The sequence below is a fragment of the Felis catus genome, chromosome D4 (assembly GCF_018350175.1).
Source record: "Felis catus isolate Fca126 chromosome D4, F.catus_Fca126_mat1.0, whole genome shotgun sequence".
Taxonomy (NCBI): Eukaryota; Metazoa; Chordata; class Mammalia; order Carnivora; family Felidae; genus Felis; species Felis catus.
Genome location: NC_058380.1, coordinates 12,737,648 through 12,755,429, shown reverse-complemented (window position 1 = coordinate 12,755,429; position 17,782 = coordinate 12,737,648). Strand labels below are relative to the sequence as shown.

Below are 17,782 nucleotides of genomic sequence, written 5' to 3'. Positions count from 1 at the left end.
AACCGCGCCATCAGAGTCACGGGATGCGGCCTTCATCAACCGGTCATCCCCGTGATCTCCTTTAAAATATTAGAGGGGCACCTAGGTGGCTCAGTTGGTTGAGCGTCTGACTTCGGCTCAGGTCATGATCTCATGGTTAGTGGGTTCGGGCTCTGTGCTGACAGCTCAGGGCCTGGAGCCTGCTTTGGATTCTGTGCCTCCCTCTCTCTCTGCTCCTCCCTTGCTCACACTCTCTCTCTCAAAAATAAATAAAGATTTAAAAATATTTTTAAGTATTAGAAATGATACTGTCAGTGTTTCTGGAGTGTTGACCAATGACGTCCTCGTCCCGAAACCGACCATCAGTATTCAGTCCTCGTCATTCTTGTCTCCTCCACAGCACTTGAACATAATACATCACTGCTGCCTCCCAGAAGTACTTTCTGAACTTGGTTTCCAGGACACTGGACTCTACTGGTTTTTCTCCCACTTCACTGGCCACCCCGTTGCTGGTCCACCCTTTCTACTCTGACCTCTTGCCCTGGGAGTGCTCCAAGCCCCAGGTCTGGAACTGTACTATTCTTACTGATTACTGACTCATTGGGTGATCTCAGCTTGTCTCGTGGCTTTAAAAAATTTTTTTAATGTTTATTTATTTTTGAGACAGCATGAGCGGGGGAGGGGCAGAGAGAGAGAGACACACACAATCCAAAGCAGGCTCCGGGCTCCGAGCTGCCAGCCCAGAGCTGGATGTGGGGCTCGAACCCACAAGCTGTGAGATCATGACCTGAGCCGAAGTTGGAGGCTCAACAGACTGAGCCGCCCAGGCGCCCCTCGTCTTGTGGCTTTTAATGCTACATACGTTGTATCACAAACTTAAATTTCCAACCCCTTTGCTGAAACCCAGATGTATTTATTCAAACTGCCTAATGGACACCTCCCTTTATTGTCAAGTGGATGTCTCCAGCTGAACACCTTCAGAACTCAGCTCCTAACAGCTTTACCCTAAAACCTACTGCATCCTTTCTGGTTGGCCAGGTCCCAAACCTGGAAGTCCTGCACCCACTCCTATTCTCCTCACATCTCACATCCAGGCTATCAGGAGCTCCTGTCAGCTCTACCTTCAAAATAGGACAGACTCTAGTCATTTCTCTTCTCATGACCTCCGTTGCTACCTCCTGGTCTGAGCTGCTGTTAGTTCTCACTTGGATTAACCCAACACTTTACCTGTGAGTCCGCCTGTGTCTACCCTTGTTGTCTACAATCTAATCTCAACATAGTACCCATAATGAACAAACGCTAAATCTTACCACTCCTTTGCTCAAAACGTTCCATTGGTTCACCATTTCCCTCAGAGTAGATGCCGAGGGCTGGGAATGGCTTTTAGGGCCCTATAATCTCCTGTCCATTCTCTTACCTCTTATTTCTACCACCTTCCTCTCCTACTGCCTCTCTCCTTACTCATTCTGTGTTGTGTGGCCACACTGGTCCGTTTACCGCTCCTGGAATATAGTCGGTATGCTACTACCTCAGGGCCTTTGCATGTGCTAATGCCTCTGCCTGGAATGGCTTTCCCTCCATTTAATCTCAGGTCTCACTTTATCACTTCTAAGTCTTTGCTCAGATATTTCCTTTTCCACTGGTCCCATTCTGACTACACTATTTCAAACTTCAACCTGCCTCTGGCACTCATTTCCTACACTCTATTATTTCCATAGCATTTAATTGCCTCTTAACATACTGCACTTTTTTTTTTTTTTGTCCATCTCCCTTCCCTAGAACATACAAAGGCAGAGACATTTTCCTGTTTACTTCACTGCTATGCCTCCAGCTCCTAGAGCAGTGCATGGAACATAGTATATACACAGTAAGTATCTGATGAATGAACAAATGAATGCATTTTCTTCAGCAGCTCTAAGCCACAAACCAGTTGGGCCAAGGCCAAACTATATGTCCAGTTTTGTGAGGGGCTTGGCAATGAGACATGCACTTGACCAGGACGCTCCAAGGCAAAAGTAAAACAAATACAAGTTTTGATAAAATTAAAGTGATATCAAAGCAAATATTCTCAAACTAGTTCCACGTCATCCAATGTATTTTTTTAAACCAAACACACACACACACACAGAGAGATCATTTTTGTACATTGTTACCTTCATTTTTTTCACTGGCAAGAAAATTGCTATGTAAGAATACTGGGGTTTTTGCATTTTCAGCAATGAAAGGAACTTCTATAATTCTTTTCTTTAGCACTTCTAACTTAAGCAAGGCTGGATGAAACAAAATACAGATCTACATCACCCTAATAGAAGGATGTATTTCATTGAATTCCATTAAGAATGAGGCCAAAACATGAAAATGACCATGGTTTGTCACCTAGCTATGCACAAAGGCATCCCATGCTATCCTATACATAAATTAATGGCATAGTGCCCTGAAATCCTACCTTAATACATGTTTAACCTAAACAACATTTCCTCCAAAAAAAAAATAAGAAAATCAAAGAAAAAGAACTTTTGTATCTGGCTTTGGGCTCTCAGAAGGCCCATTTGAATCCGAAGTGAAGGACCTTGGAGAAAGATGAGCCACCCAGTGAGGGAGGGGAAGGAGGCTACTCTGAAGGACACTGTCTTTGGGAAAATGGAAAGTGGAGACTGGCTCTGAGACACGACATGTTTGCAGGATGGAAAGGAAGCGACGGGTCCGTCATGAGTGTGAAATGACCTAAGAAGCACCTTCCCTCTAGTGATGACAGTGTCTGTCCTACTGATAGCAGTAGGAGTCCGGAGCAGAATTAGTCTGAGGTCCTGGAGGGAGGGAAACCTCTAATCGTCCCCAGGATTAAATTAAATTCTTTCTTCTTGGGATACAAAGCACTAGCCATTTAGCCTCCAGTGGGTGAAGCATTACTCTGTAAATGCCTTCAGCTCATGCACCTCTGGGTCTCAGATATTAGGCTGAAACCATTACCCCAGGTCTCCGGTTCCGGAGATCTTTGTGTTTCGGGCCATAAAGTATGAAAGGAAATCTCCCAGGCTTTTGAGCTGTGTAATCATCTCACTTTTGGAAGAGAGACGTAATATCCAGGGGAACGTAAGTACAATGCCTTGTGTCTTTCTGGGACGCTGACACCAGTGTATTTTTCTTGAGTAATGTCGGTCTTTCCAAAAATCCTTGATACGGTTTCTATTGTAAGTACATATATCCCATATACGTATATTCCATAATGTAATACCCATGTAAACCAATCGAGATCAACATCTATACTACAATGTCACCATATTTGCCAACTGATCCAAATCTGTCTCTTGGATGCACAATTATTCCTCTTGATTCCAAATATGTTTTTCTTTTTTGACTTGCATGAGACATTTCCTTTCCCCAGAAAAGATCAGAGCTTCATTGAGAGCCAGTCTGTCTCACATGTGTTTGGAAAGCAGAGAAAAGCCCCATGTGTTGACAAGCTTTGCCACATTATAACTCCAAATGCTGTCTGTTTCAGGGAACAAAAGCTCTGGATGGGAGCCAGGAAGCCCCAGTGCTGAAACCTCAGACCCGCTCACGTGTTCCTACACATGAAGGATTTCAATCTGTGGAAGGGAGTATTAAGTGAAATCACTTTCTCTCCGTGGGTCCTTGTTTAACATTCAAGACGGGGTTCCAGTGGGTCTACTGGGAGATCGGGGTCCCATCTGTTCTTTGTGCGGCAACTGTGATGTGTTGAGATACACCCCGGATTCATAATCTGGAACAGTGAGGCAGCTGTTCCTTCGTTCCTGGTGTCTGCCCCCTTTCACCAGGGCTGGGAACGAGCTCGAGTGGCCTGTACAAGCCACGTAGAATGAACAGCTAAGCTGCATTCATTAAGCTGATGAGGATTTTTAACAATCGGGGAAAAAAAAGACATCAGTACTTTGGGCAGAACAACAGTTAAACGCGTCTCCCTAAAATTGTTGTTTTACGATACCTTCCAAATGATTTTTAAAGCTTGCCATAAATGGATAGTTATTGTTTAATGGGTATAGAGTTTCAGTTTGGGGAAAGGAGTTCTGGAGACGGAGGGCGGAGATGGCAGCACAGCTGTGTGAATGTACTTACTGCCACTTAACTATAAACTTACAAATGATTAAAGTGGTAAATTCTGTGTGATGTAAATATTATCAATTTTTAACAAAAGCTTGCCAAGAAGCTTTCTGTGTGTAAGTAGGACCTGACAACATCAGAAACTAGAGTGATAAGATCAATTATAAAAAGATTGAAGGACATTGGAGATTTTGATATTTTGGAGCTAATTTCTCAGATAGTTACAGACTAGCTGGGTATCATTCTCATGTGTCTGGATATCAGCTACTACAATTCTTTTTTTTTTTTTTTTTTTTTTTTTTTTTTTTTTTTTTAGAGAGAGAGAGAGGGAGAGAGACAGAGTGTGAGCAGGGGAGGGGCAGAGAGAGGGTGACACAGAATCGGAAGCAGGCTCCAGACTCTGAGCTGTCAGCACAGAGCCCTACACAGGGCTCAAAGTCTTGAACTGCGAGATCATGACCTGAGCGAAATTAGATGCTTAACCAACTGAGCCACCCAGGTGCCCCTCAGCTACTATAATTCTTAAAAGACAAGGACTTGAATACGACTGCTAGTAAATTTTAGCTCTATAAATAACACATTTAAACATATAGTTATGATTTTCTTTTGTCTGACAGCATAACTTTATAAATACAGATCATTTGGTATTTTAATGCACTCTTGAGATATGTGTGTGTGTGTGTGTGTGTGTGTGTGTGTTATTGTGTGTGTGGAGATAGATAGATAGATAGATAGATAGTTTTTTTTTAATAGGCTTCATACCCTGCATATGTTAAACTCATAACCCTGAGATCAAGACCTGAGCTGAAATCAAGAGTCAGATGCTTACCTGACTGAGCCACCTAGGCACCCCCACTCTTGATATTTCTATCACACAAGAGGGAGCATTCTTAGAAATGAAGACTTCTACCTTAATTACCAGAAACATGGAAGACTTACTGAAACATTCAACAATGTCACAAAAGAAATGGATGGTGTCTCTCCCTCTGGAAATTGTTAAGAAAATGATGAATAGTTGCTTTTCTAGAATGTAGGTGTGGGGAGGAGGGCCTGAAGGACTTTTAATCTACTTTTAGTCTAACTGGTAGACTCCGGAAGCTAGGAGTTACAGGTGAAGGCATTTTCTCACTAAACTAGATAGTTATCTACTGATTTACTTATCCCTCTGTCTTTGGGCCACAAAATCCCTCTAAACCTAGGGCAACTAAAGCAATTGTTTAGAAGCATTGTAACAGCATGGCATCATATAAATGTTAATAAAACTGCAATAAACAATAAAACCCTGTGATCTTTAAAACTTATCTTGTCTTGCAAAAAAGAAGCATTTCCGTCCGAAAAGACAAATCCAGGAGTCTGTCCCTTCTCCATGCAAGTCTAGGTTCATCTTTCACAAATGCCTGTGTTATTTTATTAATTAAGGAGTCAAGTTGTGGGGCCGGTGGATTTTTTTATTTTTGTTTTTTGTTTTTTTGTCTTTGTTGTTGTTCTGCTATAATGACTTGTTCTACTATGTGACTGACTTAAACACTGGGCATTTTCCCAAACTTTAGTCATACAAATACCAACTTCATGATTTTATTTTGTCTGCCCACATACCTACAGCACTTAACGTTCTTCTTCAAATGCCACTTTTACTACATAAATCCACTTATTCAAATAGGAAGCCACATTAGGATGAAAACAAACAAACAAAAAATACTATCAATCTGTGAAATAATGGTTTTGATGGACTGGTTATATATTTTTGTTATACATGGATATTAGTATCAAATTAAAAATTATTCATCCACATACCACTTAAGTTACCCAGTGGTAGTTTGGAAAACATTGGTTCAAGGTCTACCAAACGTTCCGGTTTCTACTAAGTCATTTTATCTGTAACCACAGGCCATGATTTTCTATTCATAAAAGCACAGATGAGGCAGAACAATGAATCCAAGAAAGTATTCCCAGAGAAGAACAGCACATTTTATAAAAGTTTCACTAATTGTAAAAAATAACAACACCATTCATGTCAGTGGAGCTGATACAGTATCAAGGCTTTTCACAAATATAATCTCAATTAATCATCACAGCAACCCTAAGAGAGTAGTGGGACATCCTTTGTTATCTTTATTTCACATATGGGTAAAATGAGGCTCAGAGAACGCCTGTGATCATGCCCCGGGCTATGCAGGGAGCAAGTGGCAGAGCTAGCTCATTGTGCATCCATTGGTCTTTCTGAAAGGGCGGGCCTACGCCGGCCAACTCCGTCTTGTTCTGTGTCCTTCACCTTGACCACGCCTCCTCCCCTTGAGTAACCTCCCGCTCACCTGCCTAACAGGACTCGGACCCTTCCCCAACCAATCCGCTGAGGCCACAGCCATTACCTCACCAACTGCCCCTAGGCCCCAATAAAACCTTTGTCCTTTTGAAACTCGCTCTCTCTCCCCGGTATCTCACCGCTGTGTAGGTGCAGGTAGGGGATTGAGCTCGAGCTAGCTCGAATAAAGGCTCTTTTGCTTTTACATCGGACTCGGCTCCCTAGCGGTCTTTGGGGATCACGAATTCTGGGCATAACACTTTCCACTAGACTACACCACGCTACACCCTGGATTGTGGAAAACTTGGATGGCAAGTTAGCAAGTCAGGAGCTACAGCTCCCTTGCTATGTACGATGAAGTGTTAAGTCTAATAAACACACAATAAACTGGCATGTCCACATTGTGCCTTTTGTCAGCTTCTCTTCTCACTTAATGGACCCATATTTTCTGTCCGTCTAATCCAGTTGTCTATAAACAGTTTTGTATGCCTTTCCTCTTTCCATTTTCTTCTTGTGTGTGTTCTTCCAACTGTAAATTGATAGCCTTTAAGGAAGGATGGGAAGTGAAAAGGTAGAATGCAGTCTACAAGTACAGGTATATCCTCTGAAAGTCCCAGAATGCACTGCATTCACAAAGGATTCTGTTATCACCTACACCAAACCAATACCCTCCAGTCATCAAGGAGAAAGACACTGTGCTGCCGGTCCAGAGTCTGAACATATTATTTCACTAATGTCTAGGACAGAAAGTTCTGCCATTTTTACATACTTCCATTATTTTACTGCCTGTATTATCAAAAGACACATGGCAAATATTGTTAGGACTAAATGCAAAAATAGCAGTAAATCAACAAAGGCAATAAGAGATCTTTCTGGATATAATTCTATTATCGTTTAAATCATACATCTACTCACACAGGTTTGCTGTTGCTATCCTAGGATCCAAGCAGATAATAACTAAAACTCCCTTGAGTGGGTTTCAGTGTTTTAATATTTAAAATGACTATGTTGCCTTAGGATCTAGAAGATCCTATCTACCTTCAGCATCCTATAAATCTATGAACTGTTATTAATTTGTTGAGTCAACTAAAATTTTCTTATTCTTTCAGACCATATTCTCTTCTGGAGAGAAATTCCAGAGACATTCATCTAAGCAATATTACATTTACTGTAAAAATAACTTTTTAATAAAAAAATATGAGGTGATTGTTAAGTGGTTTCCATGATAATTAAATAAAAGATTTTCGGACTACTTTAGTACTGTGTCGGTTGTCTCCAATATTTACTACACGAGATTGAGAGTTATAAAGGGAAAGAAGTAGAAAATTACAGTCTCTCAAGCAGTTTATAGCCAAAGGCAATAAAAATGTAAATTTTAATATTCTCCTCCTACTACCCCTCATCAAAGAACAGAACACCGTATGATAACATAATCTCAGATACAGCAAGACCTTGGGTAGAACAGGCCAGAGACACAAAGATCTCATTCAAAACACTATGCTTGGTTGGTGTGCAAGAGAAGAGCAAATGCCTTCAAATTTCGAGTATAATAATAATTCATAAATAAATGATGCCAAAAAATAAAATGCCAGAGACATCCTCTTGTGGATAGGTTGAGCAATTGGTAGCAGACCTACACTCCTGCTGAGAAGAAGTGGAAAAACAATGGATAAAAACTATATATTTTAGAAAACACCTGTTTTGAAACCACGAGAGAGTTTCCCAAACAGCAAGGACTTGAGGGTGCCAAGGTCCCAGGAAAAGGAGAAGGTCAGTGAAGTGAATTCAACATTCTTCCCGCTGCTGTTCCTATTGGGGCATTTGCCTATTCAGTTTAAAATCTAAGCAGGGAGCAGCGAAAATGAGGCAGAGAAACCAATGGAACCCCCTGCATTGGGAAGATAATAACTGGAGTTCAGGGTTGCCAAGGCAGTAAGAGCTTGCTTCAGAGCCAAGTTCTGTGCAAAAAGAGAGGCACAGAACAGTGAGCCCATCACTTGGCAATCTTCCCTTGAGGCTTGTGCTGAACGCTTAAGCAGTAGAGGGCAAGAAGGGCCTCTTGCCAAGAAGCCAAAAGCAGAACAAAGTTTTCAGCAATCTCACCAGCTGAAGAGATAAAAAATTAAAGTTTAGGACGTACTGAAGAGGAGGGCCCTTAATAACCCCCCAGGGCATGCTCTCAGAGAATATACCCTAGGGGTAGGGGAGAATGGAGAGGGTGGTCTAGCAAAGCAATACCTGCTCAAGTCAGCCCAGTTCCGATGGGACTGAGGTGACCTGCTTGTCTCAAGTTGTCTATTTGAGAACAGGCTGAATCCTCTCTGGAGGAAAAAAACTTCATCACCAAGGATTCTATCATTCTTCATTCCCAATGTCTAGCATTCAGTGAAAACACCAGAGATTTCAAGAAACTGGGCCAAAGGGGGGGGGAAAAACAGACAAGAGAAACAGGGCCACAGGTGACCCAGCTATAGCACGATCACTTTTAAGAGGTGTAAAATAACTCTGCTTAGTAACTTAATAATTTGAGCATTTATATTATGTCCAGGAAATAGATTAAGATGAAGAAGTTCATGAAAGAACTTGACTCTCTTAAAGAGAAACAGGCTGGAGGAGGGATGTGGACTACATACACGTGGGATACAATACAGAGTAAGGACCTCTTGAAAATGTTTTTCCCTATAAAAACAATGAGAACACTGGAAAAAAACTGTCAAATCAACTTCTTCAGAACTCTGGAAATTAACTAAAGGCATATAGCAATCTAAGAGTGTTCAAGAAAAATGACAATCTTGCTAAGAAAGATGAGCTTTTAACCTGCCCTAATCCCGTCTTAATCTCTCCTATTCGTACTCCTACTCTGAGACATAATTGAAAACCAAGAGCCTTACAACTAAAGTATCCATAAAAAGTATCAGCCTACAGTCATTCTGCAAGGGGCAGAACTGGTTTGGAGCTCTCTAAAGCCCTGTCCCCAGAAAATTATCATTATTTGACCTATTTGGCAACTCACTGAAAAGTTCCATTCTCAGGGCTTCTCTCGATTTAATTTGACTGAGGTAGACCTTACTTTGTATGAACAGCCTTATCTCCAGGGGCTTTTGTCAAAAGCAATCAGTTAAATGACTGTTTAACATTACAACTGCCTTAGGTGATATTAACAATTGAAGCTAACAAAAGACTGACCCAAAATTGTTAAGAATAAAAAGTAGGTCCTGGGATATCTGGTGGGGGAGGGGGTTGCTTTGCAAAACTCCAAAATCTCCAAAATATTTCTGGCAATCTCCATGGCTTCTCAGAAGTTCCCATAGGATCAAGGAACAGTTGGACACAATAGTGGCCAAGTTCATGATGCATCCTTGTATCAGCTTTCCCTGGTTCCTTGCTTTGCTGCCTTTGCCCCACATTTCTGCTTCTTGGGATCACATCTCAAAAAATACTACCTGCATGCAAACCTGTGTCTTGGACTTCACTTTCTTGGGAATCCTGTCTGGCAGTATCCTCTAGACCCGCCAAGTACAACCATTTAGGAATTCCCTGAAGCTGCCATACTGCTTAGTGGTTCCATACCTTGCAGGTGGATGCTACCTCACCCTGCCACTCTTCTTGGTGAACTCTCACTCATCCATCAAGATGCTCCCAAGGAGAGCTAGCTGCTTCTCTCTATGTGGTTCCATCATCTCTAGAACTGAACTCTTATTACTTTACTTATTACAATTCTGGGGGCAATTATTTGGTGCACAAGGCACAGCAGATGCTCAGAAAAAGTGGAATAAATGAAGATCATCTGGATGCTGCACTGTATAAATTTATGACCACTCCCAGTTCTAAGATGTTTCATCTTCTATACATGTCGCCTGTGATACTGGTGGCTTTAACAAATAAACAAATGTTTTAATGGGGCCTTTATTGGCTCATGCTTTCATTTTTGAAGGGGTGATGCTTGTCATAATGTGATCTGAGAGCCAATATATTCTCCCACATATGGCTCAAGCCATTGGAGGCTAGAGAAAGAAGCCACTCTTTCAGGGCTTGAAAGGGTGGGCCTACACCAGCCGACTCCATCTTGTTCTGTGTCCTTCACCTTGACCACACCTCCTCCCCTTGAGTAACTCCCCCCCACCCCCACCTGCCTAACAGGACTCAGACCCTTCCCCAGCCAATCGGCTGAGGCCACAGCCATTACCTCACCAACTGCCCCTAGGCCCCAATAAAACCTTTGTCCTTTTGAAACTCGGTCTCTCTCTCTGGTATCTCACCGCTGCGTCAGTGCAGGTAGGGGATTGAGCTTGAGCTAGCTCGAATAAAGGCTCTTTTGCTTTTGCATCGGACTCGGCTCCCTAGTGGTCTTTGGGGATCACGAATTCCGGGCATAACAGGCTTAGGATACGCAATAGGTGTGCAGGCTGCAGCCAGGGAGTTAAATTTACAACACTGGTTCACTGACATTAAAATAGCTCAGAAAAGAACTTACTTTCTGCTAGATGCATTTCTATAGATGTCTAAAAATAACATCAGCTTGCATATACCCTTTCCAAAAGAAGATACCCCTCTTTGGGTGAAGGGTTTTGGGGGTGAGATTATGCTGCTACGTGAAGTATTGTGCCTTTCACATATAAGCTGTCACAGCTGTTCCTGGTCATTTGTGGTCTCTTAGTATCATGTAGGCGGGGAAACTCTGGTGAGACAGAGTAGACAGAATATGGCCATTAGAGCCTGCCTTTCCTGAGACTCTGTCCCCACTCTACTTGTTAGTGCTGTGTGACTCTGGAAAAATACTTAACTTTTCTGAGCTTTGGTTTTCTTATGTGAAAAACAGGCACTTCCTCTAACTTTACAGGTTGTGGTAAGGATGTGTTTATGGAATGAATGTTCATGTCCCCCCGAAACTTATGTGTTGAAATCCTAACCCCCAACGTGAATGGTATTAGGAGGTAGGGCCCTTAGGAGCTGATTAGGTCACGAGGGGTGAACCCTCAACAATGGGATTAGTACCCTTTTAAATGAAAACCCAGAGAGCTCCTTTGCCCCTTCGGCCATGTGGGGACACAATAAGAAGATGGCTGTCTATGAACCAGGAAGCAGTCTCTTACCAGACACGGAATCTGTTGGCACCTTGATGTTGGACTTTCCAGACTCCAGACCGAGAGAAATAAATGTTTGTTGTGTAAGCCATCCAGTCTGTGGTATTTTTGTTAGACCAGCTCATACTGACTAAGGCAAGATGTAAAGCTCCCAGTAAAGTGCCTGCACATGGCAAATGTTCCATAAATGATCACTAGCTAACATTATTTCCTGAGTGAAACAATTGTTACAGTAATTTTAAGAACAGAACCAAAATACCTTCCATCCGATGCTATATATGTAGGTGACCACAGCAAAATTTGCTGCCTCATCTGCATTATTGTAGAGAGGCATAAAGAGATATAACCTGTAAAAGACTTTCTTTAGTTAGAAGATGGAAAGGTGCCTTGAGAACCTTTTAAAAATTTGTTTTGAAACAAGCAAGAAAAAGAATGGAGAAGAAGGCAGACCCTCGAAGCAATTTGCTGAAAAAAAAATCAGAATTCTCTTGATTGTGCACCAGAGAATTTCATTTAATGCATAAAGCATTTGCTGGGAGTGAATATTGAACACATTAAGAGGTTTTTGCATTACAGTCTTTGCAGAAACATCCAACCAGCTGAAACATCCGTCAAAGTTTCAGAGAGACAAAGCAAACACCGCCATAACATTTTCATTATACAAAGCCACACCAAGTTAACTAACATGTGCCCCTATAAGCCAGGAAAAATGTAGATAAAGGAGCCAAATTATGAGTAATTGAGTATCTACTGAATGTGCTTTTGCTAGGTTTTCACAGATTTTGTGTATAGGGGGAAGGGGTAGAATGTGGTACAAACAAGTTTAGGTTATTTTAGCAGAAAGATGTGAAGGGCAGGACAAGGGCCACTTTACGTAGGAAGGGTTCACCCAGCTCCTTCCCTGTTTAGCACTAACGCTGGGGAGGGACTCTGTTATGGGCTGAATTGTATGTGTCCCAGTATCTTGGAATGTGACTGTATTTGCAGATACTTTTAAAGAAGTAATTAAATTAAATGGGGCTGTTAGGGTGTGTCCTAATCCTATAACTGGTGTCCCGATAAGAAGAGATAAGGAGAAGACACCACAGGCCAAGGGCAGACAACAGTGAGCACATAGCCAGCTAAGCAGGAAAGCCTCAGAGTGAAACCAACCCTGTCAGCACCTTGAGCTTGGACGTCTAGCCCCTCAGAACTATGAGAAAATCAATTTCTGTTGTTGAAGCTGCCCAGCAGTATTTGAGGTATTTTTAGGAAGGCAGCACTAGCAAGCTCATACTGAGTCCAAATACCCGTCCCTCGAGTTATTTATAGTCCAGTTGGGAAGATAAAATTGATACACACATAAAAGGATTAGGTACCTATGACTAGGCTGGCATGGGAGTGATGGAGGTAGCATTAAGAGCCGCTGCCACGAGTGATAAAAAAGCCAAGGAAGGAGAGTTCATGGAGAAGAGGAAAGCAAGGCAGGGACATCTTTGCTGAGCCCCTATTTCTCATAGCCCCGTGAGAGTGGCTTCCATACAATGACATCAGGGTTACTGGCTATTCTCAGTCTCCTTTGCTGGTTCTTCCTCCTCTGACCATTGAACTTTGGAATGCTCCAAAAGCTTATCCCTCAGTCCACTTTTGGTTCTGCTCCTACTCCCTTAGCGCTCTCTCCCAGTCACATGGTTTTAAATATCATCCATACCAACAGCTTCCAGAGCAGTCATCTTTCCTGAACTTCCGACTGCTCACTCGACACCTGCCCTTGGATATCTACCAAGAATCTCAATTCTGACATATTTAAAACTGGGCTCCCGATCTCCCTTATCTTCCCGACAAACCTATCCACTCTATCTTTTCTATTTAGTTGTTGACAAGTCCATTGTCCAGCTGCTCAGGTCAAATCGTTGAAATCATTCTTGATTTCTCTCTTTCTCTGACACCTGTATTTAACCTATCAAGAGATTCTGTTGGCTCTACTTTCAAAATATATCCAGAATTTCGCCACTTCTTACCACCTCCATGCTACTACCCTAGTCCAATCCACTGTCATTGGTAAATCCACCCTCACTTTACCATATACTGTCTTCTGGATGCCTCGCCTTATCCTGATGGGGCTCTCTGATTTCACTCTTGCCCCATTTCTCTTTAGTCTTTTCTCAACAGAGCAGCCACAGTGATCCTAACAAAGCCAGGTCAGAGCATCTCCTTCCTAAGCTCAACATCTTCCAGGGTCCTCCCACTTCAGGTAAAGTAAAATCCAAAGTCATTCTTTAAAACAACAACAACAACAACTATATATATATATATATATTTTTTTTTTTTTTTTTTAATTTCTATGCCCAACACAGGGGTGAAACTCATGACCCTGAGTTCAAGAGTTGCAGGCTCAAAACAAAAACAAAAACAAACAACAAACAAAACAAAACAACAACAACAAAACAGTTGCACGTTCTACTGAATGAGTCAGCCAGGCACCCCCAAAGTCCTTCTGATTAATGACAAGGTCCTCTAGGGCATGGCCTACCATTATTTTTCTGATCTCATTTCCTAGTACTCATTCCCTGCTCACCCTGGTTAGCAAAACCAGTCTCCTTGCTATTCCTGGGACACACTGAACCTGCTTCCACTCAAGGGGCTTTGCACTGGCTGCTCCCTCTACTTGGAACACTTCTTCCCAGTACCTATGAGGATAGGGACCTCAACTCTTTCCAGATTACCTTCTCAAGCAATTTATTGCCTTTTAACATACTATATCATTTATGGCTAAGTATAGTCTTTGTTGTCTGTCCCCTGCCTACTAGAAAAGAAGGCCCATGAGGGCAAATGATTGCTTTACCTGTTTTGTTCATCTGTGTTTCCAAGTACCTAAGCTGAACTTGGCACATAACAGACACTCCATGAGTATTTGTTGAGTGAAGGAACAAATGAATTAACAGCATTAATTAAGCATTTATTATATACCAGGTCATATCCTAAGCACATTTTAAATGTTGTCTCATACGTAAATGATACATACATAATCCTATGAGGTAGGTATTAATTATTCCACATACAGATAAGGAATTGAGATTTAGAGAAGTTCAAGGGTAGAACTGAGATTTGAACCCTAGCAGCAGTCTGGTCCCAAAACTCTCAATGGTTTAAACTCAACCAGCCACTGAAGCAGGTAAATAGGTAAGTATCTATAATTATTCTCATTTTTAAGATGACACAAATGAAACTTAGAGATTTTCCATAACTTTCTCACAGTTTCATACCTAGTGAGTGGGTTGACTCTGTTCACGGGTCTGTTGTACGTCCTGGGGCCTGGTGACCCTCCTCTTGCTTTTCAGAGACGCTGTCCCTCCACTGCTTACTATTTTTGCTTTGTCCTCTCTTCCATGCCATGGCCTGTTACCCAGAAAATTCCCCTATGGCAGTCCACCACAGCATAGGTCTCTTTGAGAGTATCTCTTCTCAGATCTGTTACCACTACCCTTTTGATGTTTCCGAGAAATGGAAGAAAAGCTATCAACCTTCCTCCCACCCAAGAAAAATGCACATAAATACATTGTGATTACAATGGACTTGAACTCAAGCTGATTCGTTCTTGACCTTTCTCTACTCCTCTTGTAATAAAAAGATATATCCCCACTATCCTGTTTTCTAGGGATTTTACTAAATAAATGGCTAGTTGTTTATATGCATCAGTGAGGGCTTATAGATTGATTAATTCATTCCAACAACATTTTTTGAGCATCTACAGTATACAAGGTACAAGATTAAGCCCTCTGGGGATTCAAAAACAAGGCTGGCAGTAACTTGCCCTCAAGACATTGTTGATCAGAGCCAATGAGACTGACTTTTTGTATTTTTGTTGCAGTTATCTCTTTCCATTCGATTTAGTGTTGAAAGACCTGCAGTTGCTACCACTGTCCTGCTACCATGAGATGAGAGTCGAAGATTGCAGCCAATTGAGGAAAACCAGATCAGGGAGGTGGCTGGAGAGAGAAACTGGCTCCTGATCACACAGTCTGCATCAAGTTGTTCCTAAAGCTAGCCCTAAATGGATTTTGTCTATTACAAAGGGCAATAAATTATGCCCAACCAAGACAGTATTCACATATACAAGTCTCTCAATTATCTTCTTAACTTTCCTGTCTTCCAGACACAGCTGTGTGTACTCTTAGAGCCCCCTTAGAGTCTTCTACTCAGTGCTGGAAGTGGGATTCTGTCCTACCTTTGGACCAATGCTGAATCTCTTCAACGCTATGCCTTCTGGAAGCAACGCTGTCCCAGAACAGGGTAACGCAGTAGGAACAAAAGAAAAGTCAGTGGTAGGATCAAGCTGCACATCTTCTTAGTCAGGCAAGAGTGCATCAGTACCTAAGGCTACATGGACACTGACTGGGAAGGTGGCTGGAACCGAGGGCTCCTGGAAAGACCCAAGCCCCAACTGCCAGGTGGAACCCAAGCAGAAAATCTCTGTGGGTTATACCGTGGAGAACAAGCGCTATGGGAAGAAGAGGTGGCCACAGGAGATAAGCCAGAGAGCACACTGTCAGAAATGGTAAGATGCAGTTCCCCCAAAAGCCAGTAATTTGATATGTGTCATAATAGAGGACATTCAATAGCCAAGAAAGAGTCTGAAATAGCACCAACTATTTGAACAAGTGCTCTTCTTTCAATCTCTCTTCCACTCACCCTGATTAAGGATCATGAAGTGAGGGGCGGATGAGGAAGTAGAACAGAGAAAACAAAAGAACCTTCTTCCCTTTTCTGATCTCCAAACTATGAGTTAGTGAGGCCCAAGCTGAGGGAAAGAGAGATGATTCAATTGACTTTTAAACATACATAACTAGGTGACCAGTCTAACACCTTAACAGGACTGGGAAGCTATGGGCTCTGCCAATGGATGGGGAACGGAGAATGCTTTAGGATTTGTTTGAAGAGAGCGCTCCAAAGAGAAAATAAAACTGTTCCTGATTGCACCCTACCAAGTTTAGCCAAGTCAACAAACAGGTTATGGTGTAGGTTGCTCTGTGGTGTTATCTGTAGACTTCTCTTGAGGTAGGCTGTAAGAAATAGCACTATGCCACTCACCCTTGTATGTACTATCATAATGGCTTCTCTGTTAGGACCCTTGAGGAAACATCTCTGCGAGCTTCCTGTCCGGGCTAGTTCTGCTTCTCTGCACCAGAGAGAGTGCTTGCATCCAATGGACACACCAAGTGACATCAAGAGTGTCAGTGAGAAAGGTCTATTCTGCACGGTCTATTTCATCACTGACATTGTTTACAATCGCTGCACATGGTGATGACAAGTAGGTCAACGTCAGTCTGTTTTATCGGACTTCATATATTTGCTACAGAAAACACCCACACCCCCTGGCGGATCGCTTCACCTCTTTTTATCCCAAGGACACGGTGAATCATGTTTTGCATCTGTGTTCCAGTCACTGCAAAGTGTAGAGGCCGATTCCTAGAGTCTCGTCTGCCAGCACCTTTCTCATACAGGGCCTCGGTCCTGGCTCCAGTTTAGATCACTATTTTTTCTTCCTTCACACTGTCCCTCTCTCCTTTATTTTTAAACCTACTTCTCATTAAATTATTTTTGTGTGCAAATCTTTGTAATAAGCCCATTTCCATCCTCTTTGCAGCAAGACACATAAGCAAGGCATAAACGGAAAGAACATTTTTAAATGCACATATTTAATGATCTATCCCATGGGCGGAGAATCACGTGTGTAGTTCATTCTAGACATGAGACATAAATTTGCACCTTTCAAAATGCAGTGAATGACCCCCACAATGCTATTTCAGGTTTCCTTAGGAAACAGCACCATGTGGCGTAACTCACCTACCCCAGTAGTGTGATCTCCCTTTGGTCCTGTGTAGGAGGTGGGGGTTTCTCCCCTCCTCCTGTGCCAGCTGCTCCGGTTTCTTCTCTCCTGGGTAAAGGCACATTCATCTTGCTCGAAAGTACACTCTCCAGGTGGAGGTGGAAGCCCCTCTGTGAGGAAACAGCAGGTGTTGTTATTACTGAGGCACTTTCAATGAATATGCATTCCACGGCTCCCCATTCTGCATGTGAATGTCACCTGGCCATATGCCTGTGCTTATGGAGAGGCAGCAACCACCCCCCCCCCCCACCAGCCCCCAACTGGCAACCCTCCTATGCCAAGCTCTTGCCTCTAGCTAGAGCCTGGACTCTACCATGGGTCCTAACACAGGGACAGAGAACGATCAGAAATCTAGATTTAGGGGCGCCTGGCTGGCTGTCGGTTGGGTGTCCAGCTTCAATTCAGGTCATGATCTCATGGTTCATTGGTTCGAGCCCTGCATCAGGCTCTGTGCTGACAGCTCAG

The 17,782-nt window shown here is 42.5% G+C and overlaps 1 protein-coding gene across 5 annotated transcripts in view; it reads right to left on the bottom strand.

The window, feature by feature from the left end:
- Positions 1-17,782, bottom strand: part of MAMDC2 (MAM domain containing 2) — a 350,523-nt gene that overhangs the window by 8,390 nt on the left and 324,351 nt on the right. For 4 of the 5 annotated variants that reach the window (XM_045042699.1, XM_011288224.4, XM_045042701.1 and 1 more), the window contains one exon: positions 17,275-17,427. In XM_045042699.1, coding sequence (XP_044898634.1) covers positions 17,275-17,427 — 153 coding nt within the window. The remainder of the gene's footprint in view (positions 1-17,274; positions 17,428-17,782) is intronic. The other variant, XM_045042700.1, reaches the window with a different exon arrangement.